This window comes from Notolepis coatsorum (genome assembly GCF_963971535.1).
Source record: "Notolepis coatsorum genome assembly, chromosome: 13".
Classification (NCBI taxonomy): Eukaryota; Metazoa; Chordata; class Actinopteri; order Aulopiformes; family Paralepididae; genus Notolepis; species Notolepis coatsorum.
In genome coordinates, this window is record NC_140177.1 from 115,829,520 (window position 1) to 115,856,212 (window position 26,693).

The 26,693-nt window shown below is 41.2% G+C and overlaps 1 protein-coding gene across 1 annotated transcript in view; it reads left to right on the forward strand.

Moving 5' to 3' along the window:
* Window positions 1–12,469: 12,469 nt before the first annotated feature.
* Window positions 12,470–26,693, forward strand: part of tmeff1a (transmembrane protein with EGF-like and two follistatin-like domains 1a) — a gene marked incomplete at its 5' end in the record, with an annotated part of 162,134 nt that continues 147,910 nt past the window's right edge. The window contains one exon of the mRNA XM_084327778.1: window positions 12,470–12,558. Within this exon, the coding sequence (XP_084183904.1) occupies window positions 12,470–12,558 (89 nt within the window). The remainder of the gene's footprint in view (window positions 12,559–26,693) is intronic.

A 26,693-nucleotide genomic window follows, 5' to 3' on the forward strand; every position in this document is an offset into this window, starting at 1 on the left:
AAACAACAAACCACCATCTTTAAATGGCTCGCGTGTAGCATTTATTTTTCAGCAAAGAAAGTGCAATAAACAAAACGGATACATTCACTGTGTGTTCTGCCTCTCATTTGTTGATGAAACGAACATCAACCATCAACACAATTGACCACCAAGAGCGGAGTTTAGTCTCATCGTCGCCGATTTTGTTAGCTTACGTGATAGGGATATGCCATTATAACATTATAACATTGTGGCTAGCAGCTAACGTTAGCTCACATTAGCCAGCCAGCACCAGACTGATGATATCAGGAGCTATCAGTAGCTAGATAACATTAGACAATGCCTCATGTATTAAACAAAGGTGAATATATGACTGGGCCATTTTGTTTAATGCTTGTTAAGATTGAAAGAGGAGCTCTGAGCTAACATGGTCTGGTAGCTAGGTAGCTACGGTAGGTAGCTAACGTTAGCTCACGTTAGCCAGCTGCTCATGCAATCGTTAATGCTAGCAGAATGAATGGATGTAAACTTTATTTAACAGATTGCAGAATGGGTACAATACAATACGGCTCAATACAAACAATTGTTAAGGGAATGCAGACTGTTGTAGCTTGGACTGGGCTCCTTATAACAATAACTTGACAACACATGGTAGCTGCAGCTATTTGTCTGTCTGTCATCACCGGACGTTGGTGAGGGCACGCAGATGTCGGTATCTACTGCGCATTGGGCGTTGAGCAACAACGGCTCCGCGCAGATTACATGACACGTTGTCGGCGAGTTTTGGCGAGTAGGCCTATCCAAAACGGAAACACAATTTCAGCGGTGTCAGTAGGGCAACGCGTTATCCTGCCAAAACGGCATTTCTATTTAACTAGGACAGCAAACGTAATCATTCAGCAACAAAAAAATTCCTGTATTCAATGGTGTAACCAGCCCCTCAGTCAAGGGCAGAAAGGGCTACTTTGCTCCAAGGTGTCAAGACCTCCTCCCCCGTCCCTATGATCACCCGGCTCTGCCTCTCCGTCACTCTTTTGACTGACAGGCACACTAAACACACTAAATAAATGCTGGGTTTATTAAAAGAGAAACCTGCATGGAGGCACCATAATCTCAAAATGGATGCTCTTTAGAGAGATAGATAGAGTTGGCCAGAGCAGAGTTGCCAAAGTTGTGCCCTCCAGGCGCCAGCCATGGCCATTTTGGATAAGCATGCAGAATTTTTACTGGTACACACTAGGGCTACACGATTCTTGCTCAAATGTGAATCACAATTTTTCTCCCTAAGAATTGAGATCACGATTCTCTCTGTGGAATAATTGTATATCCCCCGCCATCCCAAATTGTAATTCCCCCCTCCCCCACAAACAGCCTACTGTCCTCCCAAATACCCCTGTCTACCCTCCCCCATCCACCCACCTATCATCTATGTCCCACTAACTAACTCACCCCACCCCCCTTACTCCTTACCTTGTCCCCCTCACCTGAAACCCACACCCCCCCCCCTCCTCCTTCTCCTAAATACAACCCCTCCCCCCTCATAAAACCACCCTCCAACCCCGACCTGGGCCAAGCCTACCCTCTCCATCCCCTAACTCACCCCCCCCCCATCCAATCCAATTGTCCCCCTCACCTGGACACACCCATTTCTAGAACCTATAAAGGCCATAATTTCCCCTGTCTCAAGGAGCCCGTTTGTGGGACATCCCCGGCCAGGGGTTTCTCCGGGTCTCTTGGGTTCCATGTAAGCTAATAAACCTTATCAACTGAGTCTCCCTGACTCTACACTCATTGATCGGGGTTCAATTCCCTCACATCTCACACGATTCTAATTTTTTCAATAAAAACATTTATTGCACTCTTTCTTAAACAGACAACATAACATATATCAAAGTGCTTGACTTAAACTTAAAAGTGTCTTGTAATTTCTTCAAATACTTGCAACTGAGAAGTTTCATTTCCTCTCTGCAAAACCAATCACTGGTAATTCCTACACTTTCATCTTTAGAAAAAATTATCATCAAGAACTGCAATAGCAAAGGCTTGTTATCAATGTTCTATAACTGGCTTGTATCTGGTTCAGATGAGACATCAATATCTAGATTGGAGGCATGGAGGCTGGACTTGGGAGAGGAGATCTCAAACGAGGACTGGAACAGAGCGTGCGAGGAGGCTCAGACAGAAACAGCCAACACTAGCTTAAAACTACTTCAATACAAATGGCTGATGCGGACTTATATAACCCCTGGCAAACTGAATAAATACAACAGCAACACACCAGACAGTTGCTTTAAATGTACCGAGGCTCTGGGAACTTTTATACTGTATTTGGGAATGTGACAAAATCAAGAAGTTCTGGGGGGAGGTGGTGAATAAAATCAAAGATATCCTGTCAGTGAATATCCCATTAGACTCCAAAATGATATTGCTACACCTATATAGGGTTGGGCATCGTTTGGATTTGAACGATTCCGGTTCCGATTCCGATTCTCCATATCGATTCCTGTTCTAAACGATTCTCGATTCCGATTCTTTGAGGTGCATGTCAAAACAGGTGACAGCTTATTTCGAAGGAGATTTTTTATTTATTTTTTTATTTCAAAAAGAAAATCATACTATTCACATTTTCAGTTGACTTGATACAGTTTAATTTGGTTGCTGTACTGTAACTAGGGTATTAAAGTAAAAAAAAAAAAAAAAAAAAAGTAAAAAAAAAATATCGAAATTTAGAATCGAAATTCAAATATGTTACTTCCGGTTCCAGAACCGGAAGTTAGGAACCGGTTCCTATTAGAACCGGTTTTCGGTGCCCAACCCTACACCTATATCCAGTAAATCTCAACCTGAGAACCAAACAATTTAAATTTATTGATTTGACTATACTGCAGGCAAAAAGAGCAATAGCTTTCAATTGGAAGAAATTAGACGCACCCACAATCGGTGCTTGGATTAAGAACATGGCACAATGCATGTCTATGGAGAGAATAACATATTCTCAGGAACAATATAGAGGTTTACGAGGATATATGGAAACCATTTAATGACTATCTGAGAAGGGAAGATATAGGAGGGCTGCTATAGGATGAGTCCCCCCGCTCTCTCCCGTGGTCAGTCGTGACCCGGACCCCGGGGAAGAGCGGAGGCACGTCATTGAAGGTGTTATAAAGATTTATTTTTATTTTTTATCTTTATATTTTTATTTTTATTTTATTTTATTTTCAATTATTTTTATTTATGTACGAGCTATTTTACTGGAGGTACCAATGAATTATTACGTATTATTTCTATATGACAACAGTAAAAACAGACTCAAAGATGCTAAGAGAGAGAAAAGGGTAGGGGGTATGTGGGTATACTTGTATAAACTTGTGGAGAAAAGGAATTAAGAATAACTGACGACAATGAAAACCTGAAATGTGTACTGTAAAACCCAATAAAAATATTGTATAAAAAAAAAACTGTCTTGTAACATACAATATAACTCAAGTCGCTTTTCCTCTCTTACGCCCGTGCGCGGGATGTGTGTGCGTCGCAGCACTTTGCTCTCGTCAGTCAGCTCAGGGCGTCATTTGACCACTTTCGGTTCTGACCTTTATCCCAACTAGCGTCAGAATGTTATGAAGTGGACTGCCATTTTGGATAATAACGCTGTATTTTTTTTTACCGGTACACACATTACAAAAACCTTTCTACAAAACTAATTTTCCATGGGATTTTTATAAACTTTGGACTGTATGACTATAAGACTTCAGGCTATGGAACCGTTGTGGTGTCCAGCTCCTACCTCTCATCTGGAACCCAAAAACAGGAATCTGGCGACAAGTCAACACAAAAGTAAGAAATATATTGAATGTTGAATTAATAGCGTGTTTTGCTTTACAATAGATTTTTTGATTGATTGCTTTAGAATTGATTGATATCGTAACTGTGATTGTTCCGAAGCAAATACGTCAACACATGAATGCAGCGTGACGTGAATGCATAGGGGAATAGGAGCGAGTGTTTTAATGCAACTGATCTCCATTTTGATGCAAATGCAAATACATCAGAATCGTCGTCATTTAGAAATGAGATCACATACGTCTGAATCGAGATCGCAATTTCTTTTTAGGATTAATCGTGCAGCCCTAGTACACACATTACAAAAACCTTTGTAAAACATTCATTTTCTGTGTGATTTTTATAAACTTTGGACCTGTACTACACAAGACTTCAGGCTATGGAACCATTGTGTTTTCCTACCTCTCAGCTGGAACTTAAAAACAGGCATTTGGCAACCAGTAAAAAGAAATTTGAGTACACAAAACTTTTACTTCAGTGTGTTCAAACCTCTGTTACTCTATTTCATTAGCACTCAATGTGATTTTGTGATTGTGTAAGACACTTCAGAATGTTACCTTTCAAAAGAGACCAGACTCATGCATGTGCTATAAGTATAAAGTATAATAAATTGCAAATTACTTTGGGCATTCAATCGTCAAAAAAAAGAAATTTCCGGAAGCTTAAGAGCTTAAAAGCATTCGAGAGAGTGATATAACATTTGCTATTTAATCTGTCTGCCAATGTTGAGGAGTAATTTTGAGATAATTAGTTTATTCACCAAACAAACACAACAAATACATAAAACAAGTTCCAGACAAATACAAAACAAGTATCTCAACAAAAAACCTAAGAGGCTAAAATCTAGATTAAATTAAGAGCAAGAACAGGCCCCCATGGATGCCCTCGCAATATTGCGTGTAAGAAGTTTAAAATCCCCAATGGGAATTAGGTTCCCATTCCTTGTTTGAGAAGAACAGATGAATATTGATTCATAATGAATAATGTTACCAAATTAGACAGAATCGTATTTCACTACGGCCCCTAATAAAGGACTATTTTGACTCAACCATTATGTTATGGGCTTCTCCCACAAAATCAACTAGAACTAGGGCTGTTCGATTATGGCAAAAATCATAATCACAATTATTTTGATTGATATTAACTCATTGACTGCCACGCTGTTTTTCCATCTTTACTCCCTGGTCCTGGCTAGAATACGGGAAACAATTGGTTTCAGGCAAGCAAATCGGCGACAGATGGCTGTGTGCTGATTCATTGCAGGGGAGGGGATTCCTGCAGCCGGAGGTACTGAGGCACTGAGAGACAACTGAGAGACCCAGTTCAAAAGGTAGGCGATACTGCCACCTGTCGGGATTTGATGTCATTGCAATTATAACGTAGGCAGTGGTGCCAGGGAGACACAGGCAGGTCAGCGCAAGTGTTTAGAATGGGAAAATTGAGACATCTTGTGTTTGGCGCTCAGCGCTTGGATTTGAAACACGAGAAATCTCGCGTTTGGCGCAGAATGAGTTAAACACGAGTACCCATTGATTTGAGAATATCAGACGACGGCGATGATGTTTCAAAATAACTGGTTGTCAAGTTAGACCGTGCTCTCAAGTTCTGACACTGGGTGCTGTAATCCCATAAAGTTGAATATAACAAAAGCAGGATAGCCGGACCAGCACTCTCAGGTTTAATAGTTTTAATGGCAGCCTGAATTGGAAACAGACATGTTTCGGAATTATGTCCTTCTTCAGTGATATGGCTAGCAAAGGTAATACAATCAATATACAATCAATACACATTATATACACCTGGCAGGTATTTACATGACAGGAAATTACATCACGTCGCAGGTGTGTCTGTGCATTGTGACCAAAGGGATGACCTATCAAAGTAGAGTCCATTCATAAATCCACAAATTATATATATATATATATATATATATATATATATATATATATATATATATATATATATATATATATATATATATATATATATCGAAAACATATCAAAAACAAAACAAAACAAATTTACCAGAAACTTGATATATAACATATAACATGCCAGGGCTGTACGCTAAGCTTTTTCACTAGGGGCACACTTGCCCCTAAATGAGAAATTTAGGGGCAAAAAATATTTTTTAGGGGCACATTTTTAAATAACAATTTTACCATTATTAAAAAAATATGTTCCTCCTGCCTCATTACTGTGGTCCTTTTATTTAACATTTAAGTGCGTTTGTTTTCAGGTTTGTATCTTTTATAATGAACCAACTGAGAAAGTGTGTAAATCACTAATAGAACAAAAACAACAAACTGTGTGTGTGTGTGCACGCGCGTGTGTAGTGCTTTTTGAATGAGATCACCACAACACACACACACCATTGCATTAATCAGGAGGACAAGAAACTCTGCATACATTTGTTTCACAATGAAAAGTGCTTTAGAAATCAAATGAATTATTATTGTAAATAACCCCATGAAAGGTTTATTATTTGTATGGGTAATTACCTGCTTCATATTTGTGATGTTACTGGTTTCAGTGTGTGCCTAAAGTGATCAATGTGTTGGGCCGTTTATAGAGATCTATGCCAATTAATGTTTATGTATATCCGGGACTTTTTTTAATAAGAATTGAGAGGTATTTGTATATGTGACCTTTATTTTGAAAACCGTGTTGCGACGCAACCTTATTTACATTTGCGCTTTTGACAGTGAAATGTTCAGTCCAACTTAGCTCGAAGGAAAGACTAATCAAAAAGGTTTAATTGACCCGTATGAGGCTCTTACGGTAGGACTTTGATTGTTTATAGAAGTGGAATGTAATACTATGCTAAACGAGAAATAAACAGTGATTTTACCAGCAGTAAAGTTGCAAGCCACTTTCATTTCATATACGGGGAACCTTGACAATTATTAGTATTATCTTATTTGCATATTGTCTCATTATTAGATAGATAGATAGGTTGATATATTATAAATTTAAGTAGACAGTATTTCACGTCCTAATAGTGGGCTACTACTACTCACTTAAATGCATGGCTGAACCTGAACGTTAGAAGTGTCCGTGTCCCCGTCAATCAATCATCACATCATCACGTCAATCATCATCATCTTATCATCTCTCCACATCGGACGTGGTTGTCATAAGATGGACTGATATCCACTCCGTTGTTCTTGCAGAGCAAAATTTGCGTCTTAAATGTATTGAAAGGAGGTGCTTCTTTGGCGATGCAGAGAATGAAGAGAGGCCACATTCAGTTTCGTTTTGCTAGGAATTATGGGATTTGGTGTTGGATGTATAGACTACGCAGATGGGGACATGGTCTTTAATCGCACGATAGACTACAAGTACCAAGTATATAGCGTGACCCAGATTCACTCCACACGCAAATCTTTTTTTTCACTCAGGCTATCGGTGATCGCAGTAAGTTCATTCATTGCCGACAGATTCTTTCATAGCACCACGACATTGTGTCGCACTGTAGAGCCTTGGTTGTAGGCTAATGTTTTTTTTAAAAATTATCTAATTTGTATCCTTAATTTAGGAGTGAAATGCGAATGAAGGGTTGAAATCACAACTCGCAACGTTGCTCCCAAATAATATTTCCAACTCGCAACGGCCAAATTAAGGGGCAATTTGCGACGAGATCGTCGCAGTGTACAGCCCTGCATGCCCTTAGTTTCTAGGGCTAATTGAGCTCCTTTACATAATTAATTATATAGTTCCAAATTATACATTGAGCATCCTTGAGAAACATACCTCTTTTTTAGAAACAACAAACAACATAATTAAACCAGAAATAATAATGTAGGTATAAGGAGGTTAAAGGAAACAGGTTAAAACGTTCTCCTCATTCATTCCTCTAGGTTCAATGCAGTTGAACAGGTGGATATAATAACATTCACGTTGCAACAGCAACCTGTGTCTGTCTCCACCTCTCGCGGGCCTGAGTACTAACTCTAGTCCCATATATTTGAGATCGTTGACGGTATGTTTACACTTGGAGAAATGTCGAGCTACCGACGACTTGACATCTGAATTTCTCACAGCACATTTGTGTTTACTGATTCTTGATTTAAAGGCTCTAGTTGTTTTACCCACATAAGAAAAATTACACTGACATTTTAGCAAATACACCAGATTAGACGAATTGCACGTAATCCTTCCTTTAACGGGTATACATTTACCCGTTTTAGGGTGTGTGAAAAATGTACCTTTAATCATGCCTTGGCATTGTACACAGGCTTGGCAAGGGAAATTTCCATCTGGGATATTAGACATAAAATGAGAAGGTTTCTTTAAGGGCAAGTCCGTTTTGACTAAGAGATTGGATAGATTCGCTTGTCTCTTATAAAAATAGCATCCCTGGGGCGGCTACGTGGCGTAGTGGGCAAGGCGCTCGCCACGAAATGCAGGAGACGCTGGGCTCGTCAGTTCAAGCCCAGCGCTCCACATTTGCTTTCAGTTTAGCTGGTCGTCCGTACTAATACACATTGGCCGTATTAGGGGGTGGGAAACTGATGGGTGGGGATCGGGCGTTGTGGACAGCGACTCCTACAGGTCGGTTGGTGCGCCTGCGCAGTAGAATCAGGAAGTGTCAGGGGGAAGCGTGAGCCTCCCACGCGTTACTCCTCACCACTGAGAGATCGAGCTGCGCAGGTGAAAAGATGCGACTGCTGTTACCTCAAGTACCGGAGGGGACTTGTGCTATGTATGACTTAGTCCACATTGCAGCCGGCTTGTGGGAGGCAAGAAACAGCGTCCGTGACAGGGGAGGGTTGAATTGGATGATACGAAATTGGGATGGGAGAAAAATATAGAAAATGGGAGAAAAAGTGGATCAAAAAAAAATAGCATCCACAATGCACAGACACACCTGCGACGTGATGTCATTTCCTGTCATGTAAATACCTGCCAGGTGTATATAACTATCATCTTGATTGTATTACCTTTGCTAGCCATATCACTGAAGAAGGACATAGTTCCGAAACATGTCTGTTTCCAATTCAGGCTGCCATTACAACTATTGAACCTGAGAGTGCTGGTCCGGCTATCCTGCTTTTGTTATATTCAAAATAACTGGTGAAATGCTCCCTCCTCCCTCTCAACACAGCTGCTCCCAGTAGCAAAACACTTTCAGTAATTCAGCACCTTCAACCTCAAATAATCATGGACAGTGTATGGTAGCAAACAAATCTGTGAAAGCGATGGTTCTTCGCTGTAGACTAGAACTACATATTGTGATTGCATTGTAAGCAGAATATTTGTGTGCTCCGTACCGTTACCTGAAGCCACACATAGTACCAGGACATGGCTGAACTGAGAATGCACAGAATGCACAGAATGCATTGCACAGTGTGTGTAAAAGGACAAGCAACTGTGGTGGACACAATGTCCATAAAAAAATAAGTTATGATCACACTTCAAAAACCTTCCCTCAAGCCAAAGATCAGGTTAAGTCATAAAACGTAGCCTTTTAAGCCAGCCTACAGTACTCTTCAGTTCCAAATACACTTTTTAGTGCAGAAAGCTGAACGGTGTCTTCTTCCACCATTTTGGTCATTCTACCACTTGGTGTTGTTTGTACCAACGACCACCAGTGATTTGCAATCGAAACAGCTGTCCTGTCATAATTAGCATACTGGTTAAGCACTAGGGTGAGTTCTGTCCTTGAATAATTTGCAATTGAAAACCATGTGTTACAGTATGTGTGCATTTAAATCTGGAGTACCCTTGGAACAGCTTAAATTTTTCGATGTCATGTTCGATCTCAATTTACCGTGACTCTTAACACAGTGAGAATAACAAAATCCTCAGCAGCAATCTCATCTAAAAAACAAAAACAAACAGTTCCATGTTTGTTTGTGAAAAGATGTCTGTCACAACACCGTCAGGGTTTGAGAGAGATGACATAAAATTCACATTTCATGTTTTTTGAATTTTGCCAGGAGGGAGGCAACCATAGGAACATGGATTGGAGGTAGGGATGCTCGATATTGGCTTTTTTACCGATACCGATATACCGATATTGTCCAACTCTTAATTTCCGATACCGATATCAACCGATACCGATATATTCAGGTAATTAACATTACATTTCCGATATCACATTTTAATGCCGATATCGGCCGATAATATCGGTAGGCCGATAATATCGGACATCCCTAATTGGAGGCCTTCAACGCCTTCGAATTTCACTCTTAAAAAATGTGGGGTTCATCTTTAACACATTCGGGGCCATTGGGATGCGTCTAATAAATCTCTAGAGGACCGGCAAATGTAAACAGACGTGGGGCTGTTTGTAGAGCTAAATCTATACTTTATAGTATTGCTATCTGTCCATTATCATTGTCAATTGAGACCATAAACCGTCCCTTCAAAATGGCTTAAAGAAAAAAAAAATGCATCAATACGTTAAAAATACATTTTATAGCGCCGTGAATATAAGCGTTATACGGGATTTCGGCTAGGATATTTCCTGGAAGGCGAGATAAAGGGCTAATAGCTACTACCGTTATATCCAATGGCATTTCTGTTATACATATGCTACAGTTAAAACTCAAACTGCATATGATCGGCACGATCCTCAAGCATGTATGCATGAAGGGGGGGTGGGGGACGTCGTTTCTGATTATTGATTACCAATAACCGCGTTAGCCTCATTAGCCTCATTCATTGATCGGATGGATGGCTATCAAAACAAGGCCCGATCCGGATGTACTTTACGTGAAAAAGATCTTACCGTGGGCCGGTGGGATCCCCCAAAGCATTTCCCCGTTATCGATCGCCATCTGGTAGATCGATATGTCCATTGGCTGATGATAAATCCCCTTATTGCATAGTGAAATCTGTGATACAAAACGTAATCCAAGCTACATGCTGCACATCCAGAATCGAACTGAAAACTCCATTGAAACTAAGTAAAAAAAAATTGTCCACCGTTCAGCCACAGGGCACACTCCATTATCGCGACAGCGCCCCTAAGAGGATCTGGCCGGTAATGCATGTTGGCGAATTCAAAGAGTAGGGTACATCAGCAGGGCCGCTCGGCGACCTTGAATAGGTTATTAAAATGGAATAAAAGCAAAAACAACTTGCCACGGATATATCCGTGCTTCTGTCCACAACGGGTGGAATCGAAACACGGAGATCTCCGTGGTCGGGCGCCATTGTGTTAAGCGCACAAATTTACGTGGGGGAATTGTGGTCGAGAGCACTACGTAGCCTTGCAGTGGGCAGCATCGCCGACGTATCGCACAGAATAAGCAGCACTGCGCTTAGTGCGCTGATAAGACCCAGCTTCAGCACCGCTGCCGACACTGTCCTCGATGCGGCACGTCAGCCTCACAGCACATCTCTTTGAGGAGTTATCATATCCAGTAGCAAATCTTCATCATTCTACTTTCTCCACCCACCACCGTTTCCTATGGGACCCCTTTTTTCTACCCTGCAAAAAAACAAAACAAAAGAGGATGCAATTAAAATCTGGTTGCATAACTCCCACGCTGAGAGAAAAAAAAAATATATAATACCAGCTTAATGTGTGTGTGTGTGTGTGTGGATTGGGGTAGGGGGCTGTCAATTATGTGTTGTGTAATACTGCTTATGTCAATGACCTTTTAGATTAGGCATGAATGACAGGTTTATGAAAGCAACATCACCAATGAAACCGTGGAGCATCATGGTCAGCTGGTGGAGCATCATGGTCAGCTAGTGGAGCATCATGGTCAGCTGGTGGAGCATCATGGTCAGCTAGTGGAGCATCATGGTCAGCTGGTGGAGCATCATGGTCAGCTGGTGGAGCATCATGGTCAGCTGGTGGAGCATCATGGTCACAGCTGGTGGAGCATCATGGTCAGCTGGTGGAGCATCATGGTCAGCTAGTGGAGCATCATGGTCAGCTGGTGGAGCATCATGGTCAGCTGGTGGAGCATCATGGTCAGCTGGTGGAGCATCATGGTCACAGCTGGTGGAGCATCATGGTCAGCTGGTGGAGCATCATGGTCAGCTGGTGGAGCATCATGGTCAGCTGGTGGAGCATCATGGTCACAACTAGTGGAGCATCATGGTCAGCTGGTGGAGCATCATGGTCAGCTGGTGGAGCATCATGGTCAGCTAGTGGAGCATCATGGTCACAGCTAGTGGAGCATCATGGTCACAGCTGGTGGAGCATCATGGTCAGCTGGTGGATCATCATGGTCAGCTAGTGGAGCATCATGGTCAGCTGGTGGAGCATCATGGTCAGCTGGTGGAGCATCATGGTCACAGCTAGTGGAGCATCATGGTCACAGCTAGTGGAGTATCATGGTCAGCTGGTGGAACATCATGGTCACAGCTAGTGGAGCATCATGGTCACAGCTAGTGGAGCATCATGGTCAGCTAGTGGAGCATCATGGTCAGCTGGTGGAGCATCATGGTCAGCTGGTGGAGCATCATGGTCACAGCTAGTGGAGCATCATGGTCACAGCTAGTGGAGCATCATGGTCAGCTGGTGGAGCATCATGGTCAGCTGGTGGAGCATCATGGTCACAGCTAGTGGAACATCATGGTCACAGCTAGTGGAGCATCATGGTCACAGCTAGTGGAGCATCATGGTCAGCTGGTGGAGCATCATGGTCAGCTAGTGGAGCATCATGGTCACAGCTAGTGGAGCATCATGGTCAGCTGGTGGAGTATCATGGTCAGCTGGTGGAGCATCATGGTCAGCTGGTGGAGCATCATGGTCACAGCTAGTGGAGCATCATGGTCAGCTGGTGGAGCATCATGGTCAGCTGGTGGAGCATCATGGTCAGCTAGGGGGGGGGTTTGACACACAAGGCTCCCCCTCCCCTCGAAATGTAAGTCTGATGGAGGACAAATAGCACTTGTTGAAAAAACCGCTGAATACGAAGGTGGTGATTTAACACAGATGAGACAGGTTGGAGCTGAAATTCTAAGCGGTTTTGCACACATTAATTTAGTTTGACAGTTGTTGAAAGTAAATTAGTTGGAATATGGCATTACAGCTCAATTTAATATTGAGGTAGCGGTTCCTATGAGACAAGGTATCGCAATTTGTTTTAATTGACATCATTCACAGAGCTGTAATTAACACAACACAAGGATCCAACGATGACATCACTGGTGGCCACATTGAAAACTAATTTACACATAACTAAATGAACGTGTGCAAAACTGTTTGGAGTTTTTGGACGTGTGAGATTATGTGCTCAAATAAATCACCATTGTATTTTTGGTGAAGTGCCCCTTTAATTCTTCTCATAGTTGCCTTCCCCGTGGGATTGGACAAGTCAATAAACGGTTTCCTCTGTGGGGCTTTACACTTGTGTTATTGTGAAAGAGCATTCCAGTTTCACTGCTGGGAGGAAGTGGTGATGACTAATGCATAGGGGTGCACCGATGTATCGGTCGGGTATCGGTATCGGCCGATAAGTGCCTTGTTGACTGCTATCGGCCTATCGGCCGATAAGCTGGAATGTGCCGATGGCAGTAGCCGATAAATTCAGTTGCGTCCTGCCAACGGCGCAGCCCCCAGTCCCCCACACACACAAGCTACTGCATCAAAGTTACTACTAAATATTCAACATTCTCTTTTGCGACTCCGCTTCAGACTCTTATCATTTGGCACTAAAAGCTAAACATTGTCACCGATATGGCTGTCCGCAACATGTCATTAATTGTGTACGCGAGGTGGTCGCTCAGTGACGACGCTAACATGAGCTAGGTTAGCTAGCATGAGCTACCGGGAGGCAGAAGACTAACGTTACTGGTGAAAATGTGATTTACGTTGGAATACTCCTTTGCCAACTTGCTGTACTTTGCTTGCAGGTCTGCAGCCATTATTGCTGGATTATGAATAGCCCCAACTTTAGCCAACGTAACGTTATGGCTAAACCTTTAACGTTAGGTAACGCTAGCTTTCGGTTAGCTGTTCAATGCTAATAACACCACCAAGCGAACCCATCACAGCTCCCCGTCAACAGCGCTCTGTCGGGACGATGTGGCATTTACTACTAAATATTCAACATTCTCTTTTGAGACCCCGCTTCAGACTCTTATCATTTGGCACTAAAAGCTAAACATTGTCACCGATATGGCTGTCCGCAACATGTCATTAATTGTGTACGCGAGGTGGTCGCTCAGTGACGACGCTAACATGAGCTAGGTTAGCTAGCATGAGCTACCGGGAGGCAGAAGACTAACGTTACTGGTGAAAATGTGATTTACGTTGGAATACTCCTTTGCCAACTTGCTGTACTTTGCTTGTAGGTCTGCAGCCATTATTGCTGGATTATGAATAGCCCCAACTTTAGCCAACGTAACGTTATGGCTAAACCTTTAATGTTAGGTAACGCTAGCTTTCGGTTAGCTGTTCAATGCTAATAACACCACCAAGCGAACCCATCACAGCTCCCCGTCAACAGCGCTCTGTCGGGACGATGTGGCATTTAAGAAAGTATCTGCTGTTAAAATGACACAAACATTCGTTTTGTGGCATTAACGTTATATAGTTAGTGTTACACCTTCAATAATATCAGCATATTATTTACCCGAAGATAGCAAGCAAGCAAGCAAGGAATTACTCCGTTGTTCATAGCTCAGTTCCATTCCGTACCCAACTACCCATTCTGCATTCTGTTAATAAAGTTTTCAACCAGACAAATGTATAGAAAGGCTTTGTTTTATTATAACATTTGTTGCCGTAAAATCATTGTGTCTCGTTTGGTCATCCTGTGGAGCGATGGTCGGCGGGCAGCTAACGTATTAGCTACGTTAAGTTTGTTGTGCTCTCGCAAGCAGATCATTTCAATGGCGGCATGCCCCGAAGTAAAAAATGAATAAACGCTTGCCGATTGGTGGTAAGAACAGCAGGAGGTGGGTGCTAGCGGTGTGGCGTAATTGGCCGAATCGACTGTCAATCAAAATGGTTCTATTGCATTGGTTGAAAGCTCTGGTTGAGAGAGTAGTATCCATCTGCAGGCCGCCAGAGCGGCCAGACGATACTGGGAGAGGGATATAATAATAATAGTGATACATGGCATGGTGGAATTAATACCATAAACATATTTCTTGATGTTTCCTTTTTTTAAGTAAGTAAAGAGGCCTACAAATCAGGGACGCGAGAAGGGGGGGTGCGGCAGGGGCTGCAGCACCCCCTGCTGGATGGGAGTGTAACTGCAACTGCAAGGTTGTTTTGGATTTTATTCCAAATTTGTAACCGAGGCTACTCATGAGCAGTGATGCCACAGATTACTTGTAAAAGTAATCCGATTACTGATTACTGATTACTCCTTTAAAAAGTAATCCAAGTTACTTTACTGATTACTTGATTGTCAGAGTAACTTAGTTACTTTGAAAGTAACTAGGTTACGAAGTCGTCGTCGTTCCCCCAACCGTTTTTTTAAACGCTTTATTGAAAGTGCATAAATTGTTTTTAACTTGTTTCTCTGCACATAACGTAAATTGTTAAACTAGTGCTTCAGCTTCTGTACCATCAAGTATGGTAAAGCAACAGTCTATGATGCTCACAGCATTAGAGCAGCCAGCCAGTGGTTTTACAAAACCAGTGTATCCATTCACATCTAACAAATGCAGGCTGAACTATTCAATTATATCAACTGTAACTATTAAATTGTTTTTATAAATGTCTCTCTATAAACATACAATCAGTCTCTCTTTAACATGTAAATTAACTGTAAATCTGGCAAATAAGAGCTTTTGCTCTGCCACCATCAAATATACATTAATCAAAAGGGAAAGAAACAATCTCTCTCTTTTGCTGTTTGGCTGGCCTCCGAGTCCTCCTGTACCTAGTCGAAGCGTCGGCTAGTGTTGTGATTCCAGATGCTTTCAATGCAATTGGATGTGCTGTTTTTAGCGGTAGACAGTATTTTGTTTCCTCCGCATATGAACGTGAAGTAGTGACTGTGGCCCCGTTTAGACAAGCGTTTTTGGGATGGAAGTCTGAACAGAAACTCACTTTTAATTTTGCCAAGCGTTTTGGGGTGGAATTCTCCGACGACGGAGCCCTGCTGTCACACGATTGGCGCATATGTCACATGACGTGCTGTGAAGACCCGCCCTACTCTGCCTCTGATTCGCAGACTGTGGATGGGGAATGTGATTGTACCAAAGCAGAGTCACTCACAGACAGAGTGTCCAGTCACGCCGCGGGACACATTCTTGTGTAACCCTTTCACTGCCACACTACGTCACTCCCAAAAGAAAAACAGCTCAAAATGTATTTTTGACTGTCGAAAACGAAAAAAAATACTGCATTCCGCCTGCATTATGAATTTATGATGAGATAGTAACGAAATAGTAATGCACAGCCACTTGGACAAGTAACTGCAATCAGATTACTGGCTTTTAAAGATTAACGCGTTAGATTACTATTTTCGGGGGAAAGTAATCAGATTACAATAACGCGTTACTTAGTAACGTGTTACCGGCATCACTGCTCATGAGTCATGTCACAGAGCGGAACAGCACTGCAGATTTACCCTACTCTTGGAATTCATTCAGATCGTCATAGGGGCGCTGTCTCGATAATGCAGTGTTATTATTAACAGCGTGTAGCCGACGCATGAACGGGTTGGGATTCGAATAGACGCAGCCTGGAAGCGTCAACGCGGAACTGGAAATCCGTTGGTAAAAAAAATAGACACAGCGGCTGGGATAGTTTTGGACTTTTGGGACGCTGCATTCGCAGTAAAGGAATATATGAACAAGCCAGCAGAACTATCCGAGCCCCCGGGAGGGTGATCGAAGACCTTTTGCATCATGTCGGCGATCATGTATGCGGGGAACGAATTGCAGAGGGAGTGCGCACAGCCAGGTGGGGTAAGCTGGGCTGTGATGTGTGCATCAGAACGGTTGGGCAGCGGTTTTGATTGAAAAGTTTGATTGAAAAGTTTATTAACAGATTGCAGAATGGGTACAGTACAGTAGGCTACAGCTCAATACATACAATTGTTAAGGGGATGCAGACCAGAGATAGACTTTCGTCTTGTTTACATCAGGGTCCTCCATTTTCAATTCATCATAGTATCCTCTAGTCAAGTGAACGAGAGTGTTGGTTATGACATGACAGACAGTGGAGCTGTTTGCAGATAGCGAGCATTTTGACGTGTTGCGTGGTGGCGATGTCTCGCAGACAATACAACTACAAGTATAATTATATAATATATATATTTTATATAAAAAAAAATTATATAAAAAAAAAAAATAATAATAAAAAACGATCGATATCTCAGCACCCCCACTCCCCGCGGACTTCTCGCGTGCCTGCTACAAATACAAACACACATACAAATATACAGTAGTTTCATTAAAAAATATATATATATATTTAAAAAAATATATATATATTAAAAAAATATATATATTAAAAAAAGAATTACAAATACTTATTTTTTGCCACAGGTATCGGTATCGGTATCGGCCGATTGTGTTAGTTGAACAATCGGTATCGGTGGCCAATTTTCATATCGGTGCATCCCTACTAATGCATCTGGTATGTACTGATGTCCTTGGAGCTGGATGTTTACCGCACTGATATTCCCTCATTCATACAGAACTGTGGTCCAGCAGAACCGTGGTCCAGCAGCAGAACTGTGGTCCAGGAGAACTGTGGTCCAGCAGCAGAACTGTGGTCCAGCAGAACACACAGCCTACTGTGGGACGTGGTTCTCTTTTTGGGCCCAAACCACTCCCTTGTCAGCCTGATCTTGTTTAAAATATGTAAATAAAGTACTAATCAACCACAGGAAAAAAGGTACATAATGTACATTATGTTATAGCCATAAGTAATATATTTATGTATTGCATGTTACATAATTATGTTTTACATTTCTTTTCACTTTTTATGTTTTCAGAAAACTTTTCATTTCCCCTACTGGGGTGTTTGGGTGTGGTGTTTTTCTAGAACCCAGGAGCAGAACACTGGCACAGGAGAATACAGCGGTTTAGAATGTTTAATTGAAGTATGGGGGAAGCAGGGTCCAAGGGTTGTGAGGGGAGCTTAGAGACAGGGAACAAGGAGTGGAGGAGTGACAGGCCGATGGTGTGTGTGTGTGCGTGTGTGTGTGTGTGTGAGAGAGTGAGGTCCATGAGGGTGCAGGCTGGTGAGGATCTGGTCAAGGTGTAGGCCGGAGAGTAGGGTTGGGCACCGAAAACCGGTTCTAATTAGGAACCGGTTCCTAACTTCCGGTTCTGGAACCGGAAGTAACATACCTGCATTTCTATTTTTTTTTTTTTTTTTTACTTTGTTAATTAATACCCTAGTTACAGTACAGCAACCAAATTAAACTGTATCAAGTCAACTGAAAATGTGAATAGTATGATTTTTTTTTTTTTTTAACAAACAAAAAATTCTCCTGCGAAATAAGCTGTGACCTGCACCTCAAAGAATCGGAATCGAGAATCGTTCAGAACAGGAATCGATATGGAGAATCGGAACCGGAATCGTTCAAATCCAAACGATGCCCAACCCTATCGGAGAGGTGAGGTCCTGGACAACGGAGAACAAGGGTTAGTATAGAGCAAAGTCACTGAGCACACAAAACATAATTTCTATTTCTGCTCTACGCTCATGGCCCAACGGCCCGAGGAAGCTACGGTAAGATTCAGAGTTATTTTTTAACGTGTTCGATATAAACTGCTCTGATGATCATATCACCCACACTAGATGAATCATCTAACGTTGGCCACGGAATTATAAACGACCCCCCCCCCCCCATCCGGTCAACATCAGATGATAAGTAGTAACTTCTAGAAGCACGTCCATTTGGAATTTTTTTTCTCGCGCCGATTGCTATCAAACTGTATACAATCATCAATATAATGCATTTAGGACTATAAATCACGTTCTGGAGAAAGCTGCAGAAAACGATAAAAACATACTTATACTTTAGACCGTATTTTAGTATGAATATGTGAATGAAAAAGTATAACGTTGCTACACCCTGAACAATAGATACTTGATGTTGAATGGGCCATAGTAATGTCAATTTAGCAATACAATTTAAAAAGTTATAGCCCTGCAAAGAAGGGGAACTTCTCCATAGACAAATAGAGCTGGCGTGGGATGGTTTATTAAGAATATAAGCCTGGCGACCAAAGTGTTAAGCAAATGTTAAAACTAACCTTAACACTTTGAGCGCCACGCCTGGTTTTCCGTTTTACCGGCTGAATGCCACCATCAGCGCCAATGTTAAGTAAGTAAGTAAGTAAGTAAGTAAGTATTTATAAAGCACCTTTCATACATGTCATGTAGCTCAAAGTGCTGTACACAAACATAGGCATATATAACGATAAAAGCAATAAAGTCACAGTGATCAGTTAAGATCAATGTTTAAAAAAAAATAAAAAATAAAAATAATAATAATAATAATAATAATAATAATAATAATAATAATAATAATAATAATAATAATAATAATAATAATAATAATAATAATAATAATAACGTAAAAATGAAAATAACGTAAAAATGAAAACATGAAAACAGTCATTTGCTTACCAGTTTGGGAGAACAGGTCCGCACAAACATGTCCGCTCAGTAGCAACCGGAAGTAGGAAATGCACTAAACCAATGCACTTGTACGGTAGGTAGCAATGTTAGCTCTTATAACGCTAGTGTAGTTACGTTTTTATTAGTGGTCAGAGTTGGGTCCATAGGACTTATCCAAGCCCCATGGATCCATCAGTGGCCGCGTATTGTGTGCGTATGTACCCGTTCCCTCATGTGGTCAGTGGTCAGAGTTGGGTCCATAGGACTTATCCAAGCCCCATGGATCCATCAGTGGCCGCGTATTGTGTGCGTATGTACCCGTTCCCTCATCTAAAGAGTTGGGTCCATAAGACTTATCCAAGCCTTACGGATCCATCAGTGGTCATGTATTGTGTGCGTATGTACCCGTTCCTTCATCTAAAAAGTTGGGTCCACAAGGCTTATCCTAGCCTCATGGATCCATCAGGTTTTTCCAAGCCATAACTATTTGTAAGCTAGACTGTATAGGTACGTTTTTAATTTTCCTTTAAAAATGTGTATGGAGCTGGCGTTTCTGATGTGTGTTGGTAGTGTGTTCCATAGTTTTGGGGCATAGTTGGCAAATGCCATACTTCCTATCCTCTTTTGGTTTCTGGGCGTGTCTAGTAAACCTGTAGTGGATGACCGTAGCGTTCTTGAGGGCAGATAACTAACTAGGGAATTTGCTATGTATTTTGGGCCTTGCTCATTAAGAGCTTTATATGTTAATATACATTTATATGTCAATTCTATGAGTTATTGGAAGCCAGTGCAGAGTGGCTAGGACTGGAGTTTAAGTTTAAGTTTATTTGGATCCCCATTAGCCACAGCAGTGCTGGGGCTATTCTTCCTGGGGTCCATAACACATAAAATACAGTTACAGACGTATACACTCACAACATTTACATGTCATACAGACAATTAAAACAACAATAAAAACCCTTATACACTCATAACATTTACATGACATACAGACCATTAAAACAACAATAAAAACCCTTCTACACTCACAACATTTACATGTCATACAGACAATTAAAACAACAATAAAAACCCTAATCAAATTCATAATACAATATAAAAATACAAAATTATACAATATTTTAACAATATATCCCTATCAGACACATGCCTTTTCATCCATATATACCTATCTATTTATCAGACACATACATTTTAATTTACGTACACACTATCTATTAGGGAATGTCAATTTCTTTGGTTGAAAATGTTGTTTTACCAAGATTTTGAAACGGCATTTACTATTCTCCTGCTTAACATGTCTGGGAAGAGAGTTCCATTCCTGCATACCACGGAACATGACAGTTCGCTTCATTGCATTCGACCTCACTTTTGGAAGTGTAAAACCTCGTGCAGAAGCATGTCTGGTGGAATGGTTGTGTCTGTCAAGACTTATTGATAAATTGTTATATAAAATTGAGGGGATCTTTGTAACAAAAATATTCCTAGTGAATACAAGGAGTGAGCAGAGTAATTTATGTTTGACAAGTAACCAAGTTAAACAACTGTGCATCGCTGCAACATTAGTTCTGTACTCACAGCGAAGCGCTATACGTGCTGCTTTGTTTTGTACCATTTGTAATTTTTTCAGTTTACTCGTCGTTACATTCGACCATACTGCAGGACAATAGTCAAGATTTGACAAAACCAGAGCTTGAATGACCTGTTTGATAGAATTTAGTGGTAACAAATGAGCACATCTTTTAACAACAGAAATCCCTCTTCCCATTTTCACTACTATATTGTTTATATGGTGTGACCATGACAATTTACTGTCTAATGTTACCCCTAGGAGTTTAGTCTCCTGGACTTGATTAATTACCACATCACTTATCAAAAGACTGGGTTCGTTCTTAGAGTATGGTTTGAACCGAAAATGATGCTACTTGTCTTTGATATGTTTAGAACTAGTTTGTTATTCTTTATCCATTCCATCACTGATTGCAACTCTGCCTTTAGGACCGTATTTAATTCATTGGCTGTTGAGGCTGATGTGTAAATCGTTGAATCATCCGCATACATAGAAATATAGGACTTATTTAGGACAAGAGGCATGTCATTTGTAAATATGGTGTAGAGCAAAGGCCCAAGGCAACTTCCTTGGGGTACTCCACACCTTACCGTTTTAACTTCTGAGTAACTCCCATTAAAAAAAACTATTTGTTTCCGGTTTGCTAAATAAGTTTGCATCCAAGATAGTGCAGATGAGGAGAAACCGTAACATTCAAGTTTTTTAAGTACGAATTTGTGATCTATGATGTCGAATGCTGCAGTAAAATCAAGCAAGACAGCTCCAACCATTTTCTTTTTATCTATCTCTTTCAGCCAATCATCCGTCATTTGGGTTAAAGCAGTCGCTGTTGAATGTCCTTCGCGATATGCATGTTGAAAATCAGTGGTCAATGTGTTAAAAGAAAAGTAGCTTTTAATCTGTTCACTTACTATTCTTTCCATCAGTTTACTCAAAACTGGCAGTAAACTTATGGGAGTGATATGTTCTCTTCTCCTTGTATGAGTTAGTAATCGAGCTGCAGAGTTTTGGATAAGCTGAAGCTTCCCAATGGTTGCTTTGGGAAGACCAGTGAACAGTGCATTACAATAGTCAAGCCGACTTGATACAAAAGCATGAATCAGTGTCTCTGCATCCTTTTTATTTACGAAAGGTCTTACTTTCGCTATGTTTCTTAGGTGGAAGAATGACGTTTTCATGGCCTTATTTATATGAGACTTAAAGGTCAGGTCTGAGTCCAAGATGACACCTAGGCTTATAACCTCAGTCTTTACATAGGATGACAGACTCCCCAGGTTTTCACACAGCACTTCCCTTTTCGCTTTTGGGCCGATCAATAGGATTTCGGTCTTGCTTTCGTTTAATTTTAGGAAGTTATTGTTCATCCACTTGTTTATTGCTAACAGACCATTTTTAATGGACTGTATGGCTGTAGTGTTATTTGGTTCTGCGGAGATATATAGTTGTGTATCATCAGCATAACTATGGAAGCATACATTGTGGTCTCGAATGATGTCCCCGAGGGGCAGCATATATAGTGAGAAGAGTAATGGACCAAGGCAGCTTCCTTGTGCAACTCCAAAGCTGCTGTCATGTTCCTCGGATACATTGTCTCCAAGCTTAACATAGAACCTTCTCCCCTTAATGTATGTTATGAGCCAATTTAGTACATGATCGGAAAAGCCAACCAGTCTTTCAAGACGACTGATCAAGATATTATGGTCAATCGTATCGAACGCTGCACTAAGGTCCAATAGGACAAGAATTGAGACTTTGCCAGCATCGGAGTTTAGCCTGAGGTCGCTAACTATTTTAGTAAGGGCAGTTTCAGTGCTGTGATTTGTTCTGAAACCTGATTGTAATTCCTCCATGATGTTATTATCTTTGAGAAAGGAATTTATTTGTACTGAGACTATCTTTTCTAATATCTTGCTGATAAATGGAAGGTTCGATATTGGCCTATAGCTTTTTAGTTCATTTACATCTAAGTTTGTTTTCTTTAGTAGTGGTTTTACTACAGCCGTTTTAAATGCATCTGGAAAAGTGCCTGTTTGAAGCGACATATTTATGATTTCAAGGACATGATTTGAGACACTATCGAACACCCGCTTGAGAAATGCTGTTGGTATAGGATCGAGGCAGGAGGTGGCGGAATTACACTCAGAGACAATCTTACAGAGGTCAGGTAATGTAATACATGTGAATTCCCCCATAGTTATCTCAGGTGGGTTTCCACTCACAGCCAGATCTATATCAGAGGCAATGCTTGCTCTAATCAATGATATTTTTTCATTAAAGAAAACTGCAAACTCTTCACATTTTGTGGCTGATTGCTGCGGTATATGGGGGGGTGGCATGTTAATCAGCCGGTCGATGGTGGAAAAAAGTACCCTGGAGTTACCCATATTTTCTGAGATCATTTTGGAAAAATATTCCTTTCTCGCAAAATCGTCTTTTAGTGGAATATTCCACAACTTTGATATTCGTCGGCCGTTTTCAAATAAACGCTAGATGATCAATATTATACGTGCACGCAAGCACATTGCGGCCGCGCACGGATAATCGCTCCGTTGATTTCCTCACAGACTTTTACAGTGAAACCGAAAGAAGACATTTCACAAAACAGCTTATAACTTCATCAAACTTACTCTGACATCAGATGGTATCCAACTGGTATATTCCAATTCCTGATCACCATTCGAAAAAATCGATACGTGTATGGATCCAACGCGATACTGTAGATCTCCATGATCAGCGGGGATCTGAGGTTCCAGAATGAACTGTGGTAACCCCGGCTGGATCAGTGAACTGGAAAATGTGGAGTACCGGATTTTTTTCCCCATTCATTTTCATTGAGTCCATTCCAAAATCACTTATGTCATCTGGGAGACGACAGGGGGTGCTTTTTTCCACATATAATCGCCGGCGCCGCTCGGCTATACTCGGGTAGGCTCGGGTGATGCAATAATTTTTCAGATCGCTAAAAAAAAAGAAAAAAATCAGAGAAATCTCGTGAGTGGCTAGCAACCACCTATAAAAAAAACCGAGAAATCTTGTGAGTGGCACAGAAAGTGTTAACTCTAACTATAATCATAGTTAGATAGTGGTGAGAGCACTCACCCCATTACTGCAATAGTTGTTGGTTCAACTCCTGGTTGCGGCGTTTGTTTTGGACTTTTGCCGATACAATAAATATATTACTCATGGCTATGCCTATGACATAACATACATTATGTACCTTTTTTCCTGTGGTCGATTAGTACTTATTTTCTGATGAGACCGTGTTTGCCCTTGTGGAATCTAACTAGCATTGTAGTACTTGCAGGCAGCAACTGGGCTGCTTTTATCCACAACATGTGTTCTCTGTAGAAGTTGTTTTGTCATTCAGTTGATTTAATGGTAATATTTTGGCAATAGCCACTTGAGCCACATCTCTCACTACCAAGATATGTACTGTGGGCTTTTCTTATGACCTTGGCAAATGGCAACGAGGGAATGTCATCCATTAAATGTGAACATGGCAGCACTTTCTACAGTGGAGTGTACTGAATCAAACCAATTCAAAGAAACAGAGAAAGAATATTAATGGGTGCGTACTGTGTAGTGTACCACTCATGCCCACACACCTAATTTTGAACCGTTCAGAGCAATTTGACCAAAAATGTTATTGCTATGGAACCCGAAAAATGGATGCAGTGAGAGCATGCAGGGGTCTGCCGCTATTTCCATTTACGTCATACAACACGAAAGGAATACTAAGTTGAGTTAACGTTGGTAATTTGTGCATAATGCATTTAAAGTGCAGCTGTCAATTTGTGTGGGGAAGTCTTATTACCGATCACATAATATCCTGCAACATTGTTTGGGCACATTACAGATTTAGTTTTGATAGAGATTAGATTTAACATAGTGCGAGAATCACATAGACTGTGTGCGAGAATACATTTAACGTAATGGGCCTGTAGGAATCGCCCCGGTCCGTTACCAGTAAGGCAAACGCAACTCCTTCTCCCATATGTATTTACTCGAAACAACCTCTCCACTTAAATTCAGACAGGGTAAAATCCATAACCAATAAACCAAAGCATTATGGTTGTTAGCAGCACTAAATGCAGCCCAATGGGTAGTTTGTTATTTCAGTGCATAACGTAATTTCCATGCCGTTAATATTCACTGTCGTAGTCACTTCAGCAACAAGGTGATGAGGCATAATTGTCAAATAATTACATGTCCACTACACACTGGATGCAGCTCCAGAGCAAAGGTAACAGACGGTCACTACAACTCAGTGCAGTAAGAGAGAACCAGTGCAGTAAGAGAGAACCTTTCTTCTTTTCAAACACGCCCCCTTATGAGAGCCACTAGAATGAACAAAGTACTTGTTCCTATTGCTTTCAGCAAATACATTGAGCAACGCCCAATGATGACACATTCTTGATTACAATGGTTCCACTCACAGGAAGACACAGGCCGGTTTCGCTAGATAGCACCAAGAATCCTCAACGGAACCGGTTCAAGAAACAGAACTAATGTGGTGGAAGAGGGCTGTCAGTTGAAGAATTCACCTGTTATTACGTTGGCAAATAAATATTTTGTTAACATGAATGGAGGAACAAGCAAAAAGGAGACAGTAATGAATGTTCACTAATACAAAGTTGAATTGCCATAAGGGAAAGGTGAAAGCATGTGTAAATACTGAACCAAGGACAAGCACAAGGGAGCCAAAAGCCCAAAGTCTTCAAACATGGCTCAGGCATTCCAGAAACGACTAGCAACCATTGATCTTTTGGTTTCCTATTCACTTTGCCCATCGGCTATCAAGGTGAAACTTGATCTTGAAGACAAAATCTCCACCACAGTCAGGACAGCTGAAATTCACCCAATTGTCCACTGTAGACTAAAAAAACACACCTCTTCAATTAACACTTTGGCGACCAAAGTCCTGCGGCGATTTATAGTCCAGAGGGCCGAGCGTTGTCAACAAACCGATGTACTTTCTAACAGCTATATATATACTTTATAGTATTGCTATCTGTCCATTCTCATTGTCACTTGAGTGCATAAACCGTGCCTTCATAATGGCTTAAAGAAAATAAAAATCCATCGGTTGGTTGTCATTTTATAGCGCCGTGAATATAAGGTTTATCGCAGTTTTCGCCTCGTCTTTTTTCTGGGGAGCTAGATAATAGGCTAAAGGCTAGTCACGTTATATCAAACGCCATTTCTGCTGTATATATACGAGTGAAATAAAACAAACTGCGTAGCATCCGGACTATTACAGAGCATCTATGGATGAAATGGGGGCGGCGGGGGACGCCGATTACTATTATTGATTAGCAATACAGTGTGCGTTCAAGTAGCCATTTTCACTGATCGATCACGTTGCGTTTTAAAACAATGTCCAATCCAACTGTAATTTGGGGGAATAGTATCCTACCATCAGCCCATGTGATCGCCGGCAGCATTTCGCCATTAGTCATCGGAATCTGGTAGATCGATATGTCCATTGGCTGATCATAAATCCCATTATTCCAGGCTGAAATCTGCGTTCGGTAACGTGATCAAAGATGGAGTATGTTCGGCTGGGATCGAGGCTCATATGAAACGCCCACAGACAGTACATTTTTTCCCCCCCAATCGCCCTCAATGATACTGCAGTGGAGCGATGGCGCCCCTAAGCGGATCTGGCCGGTATTGCATGTTTCGAAAATCAAATATGCGGGTAGGTCCTGCAAGTCGATCGGGGACGTTAATAGCGTTATTAATATGGAATAAAACAATAACAACTCGGTCCAGGGTTCGAAATTAACGGGGGCT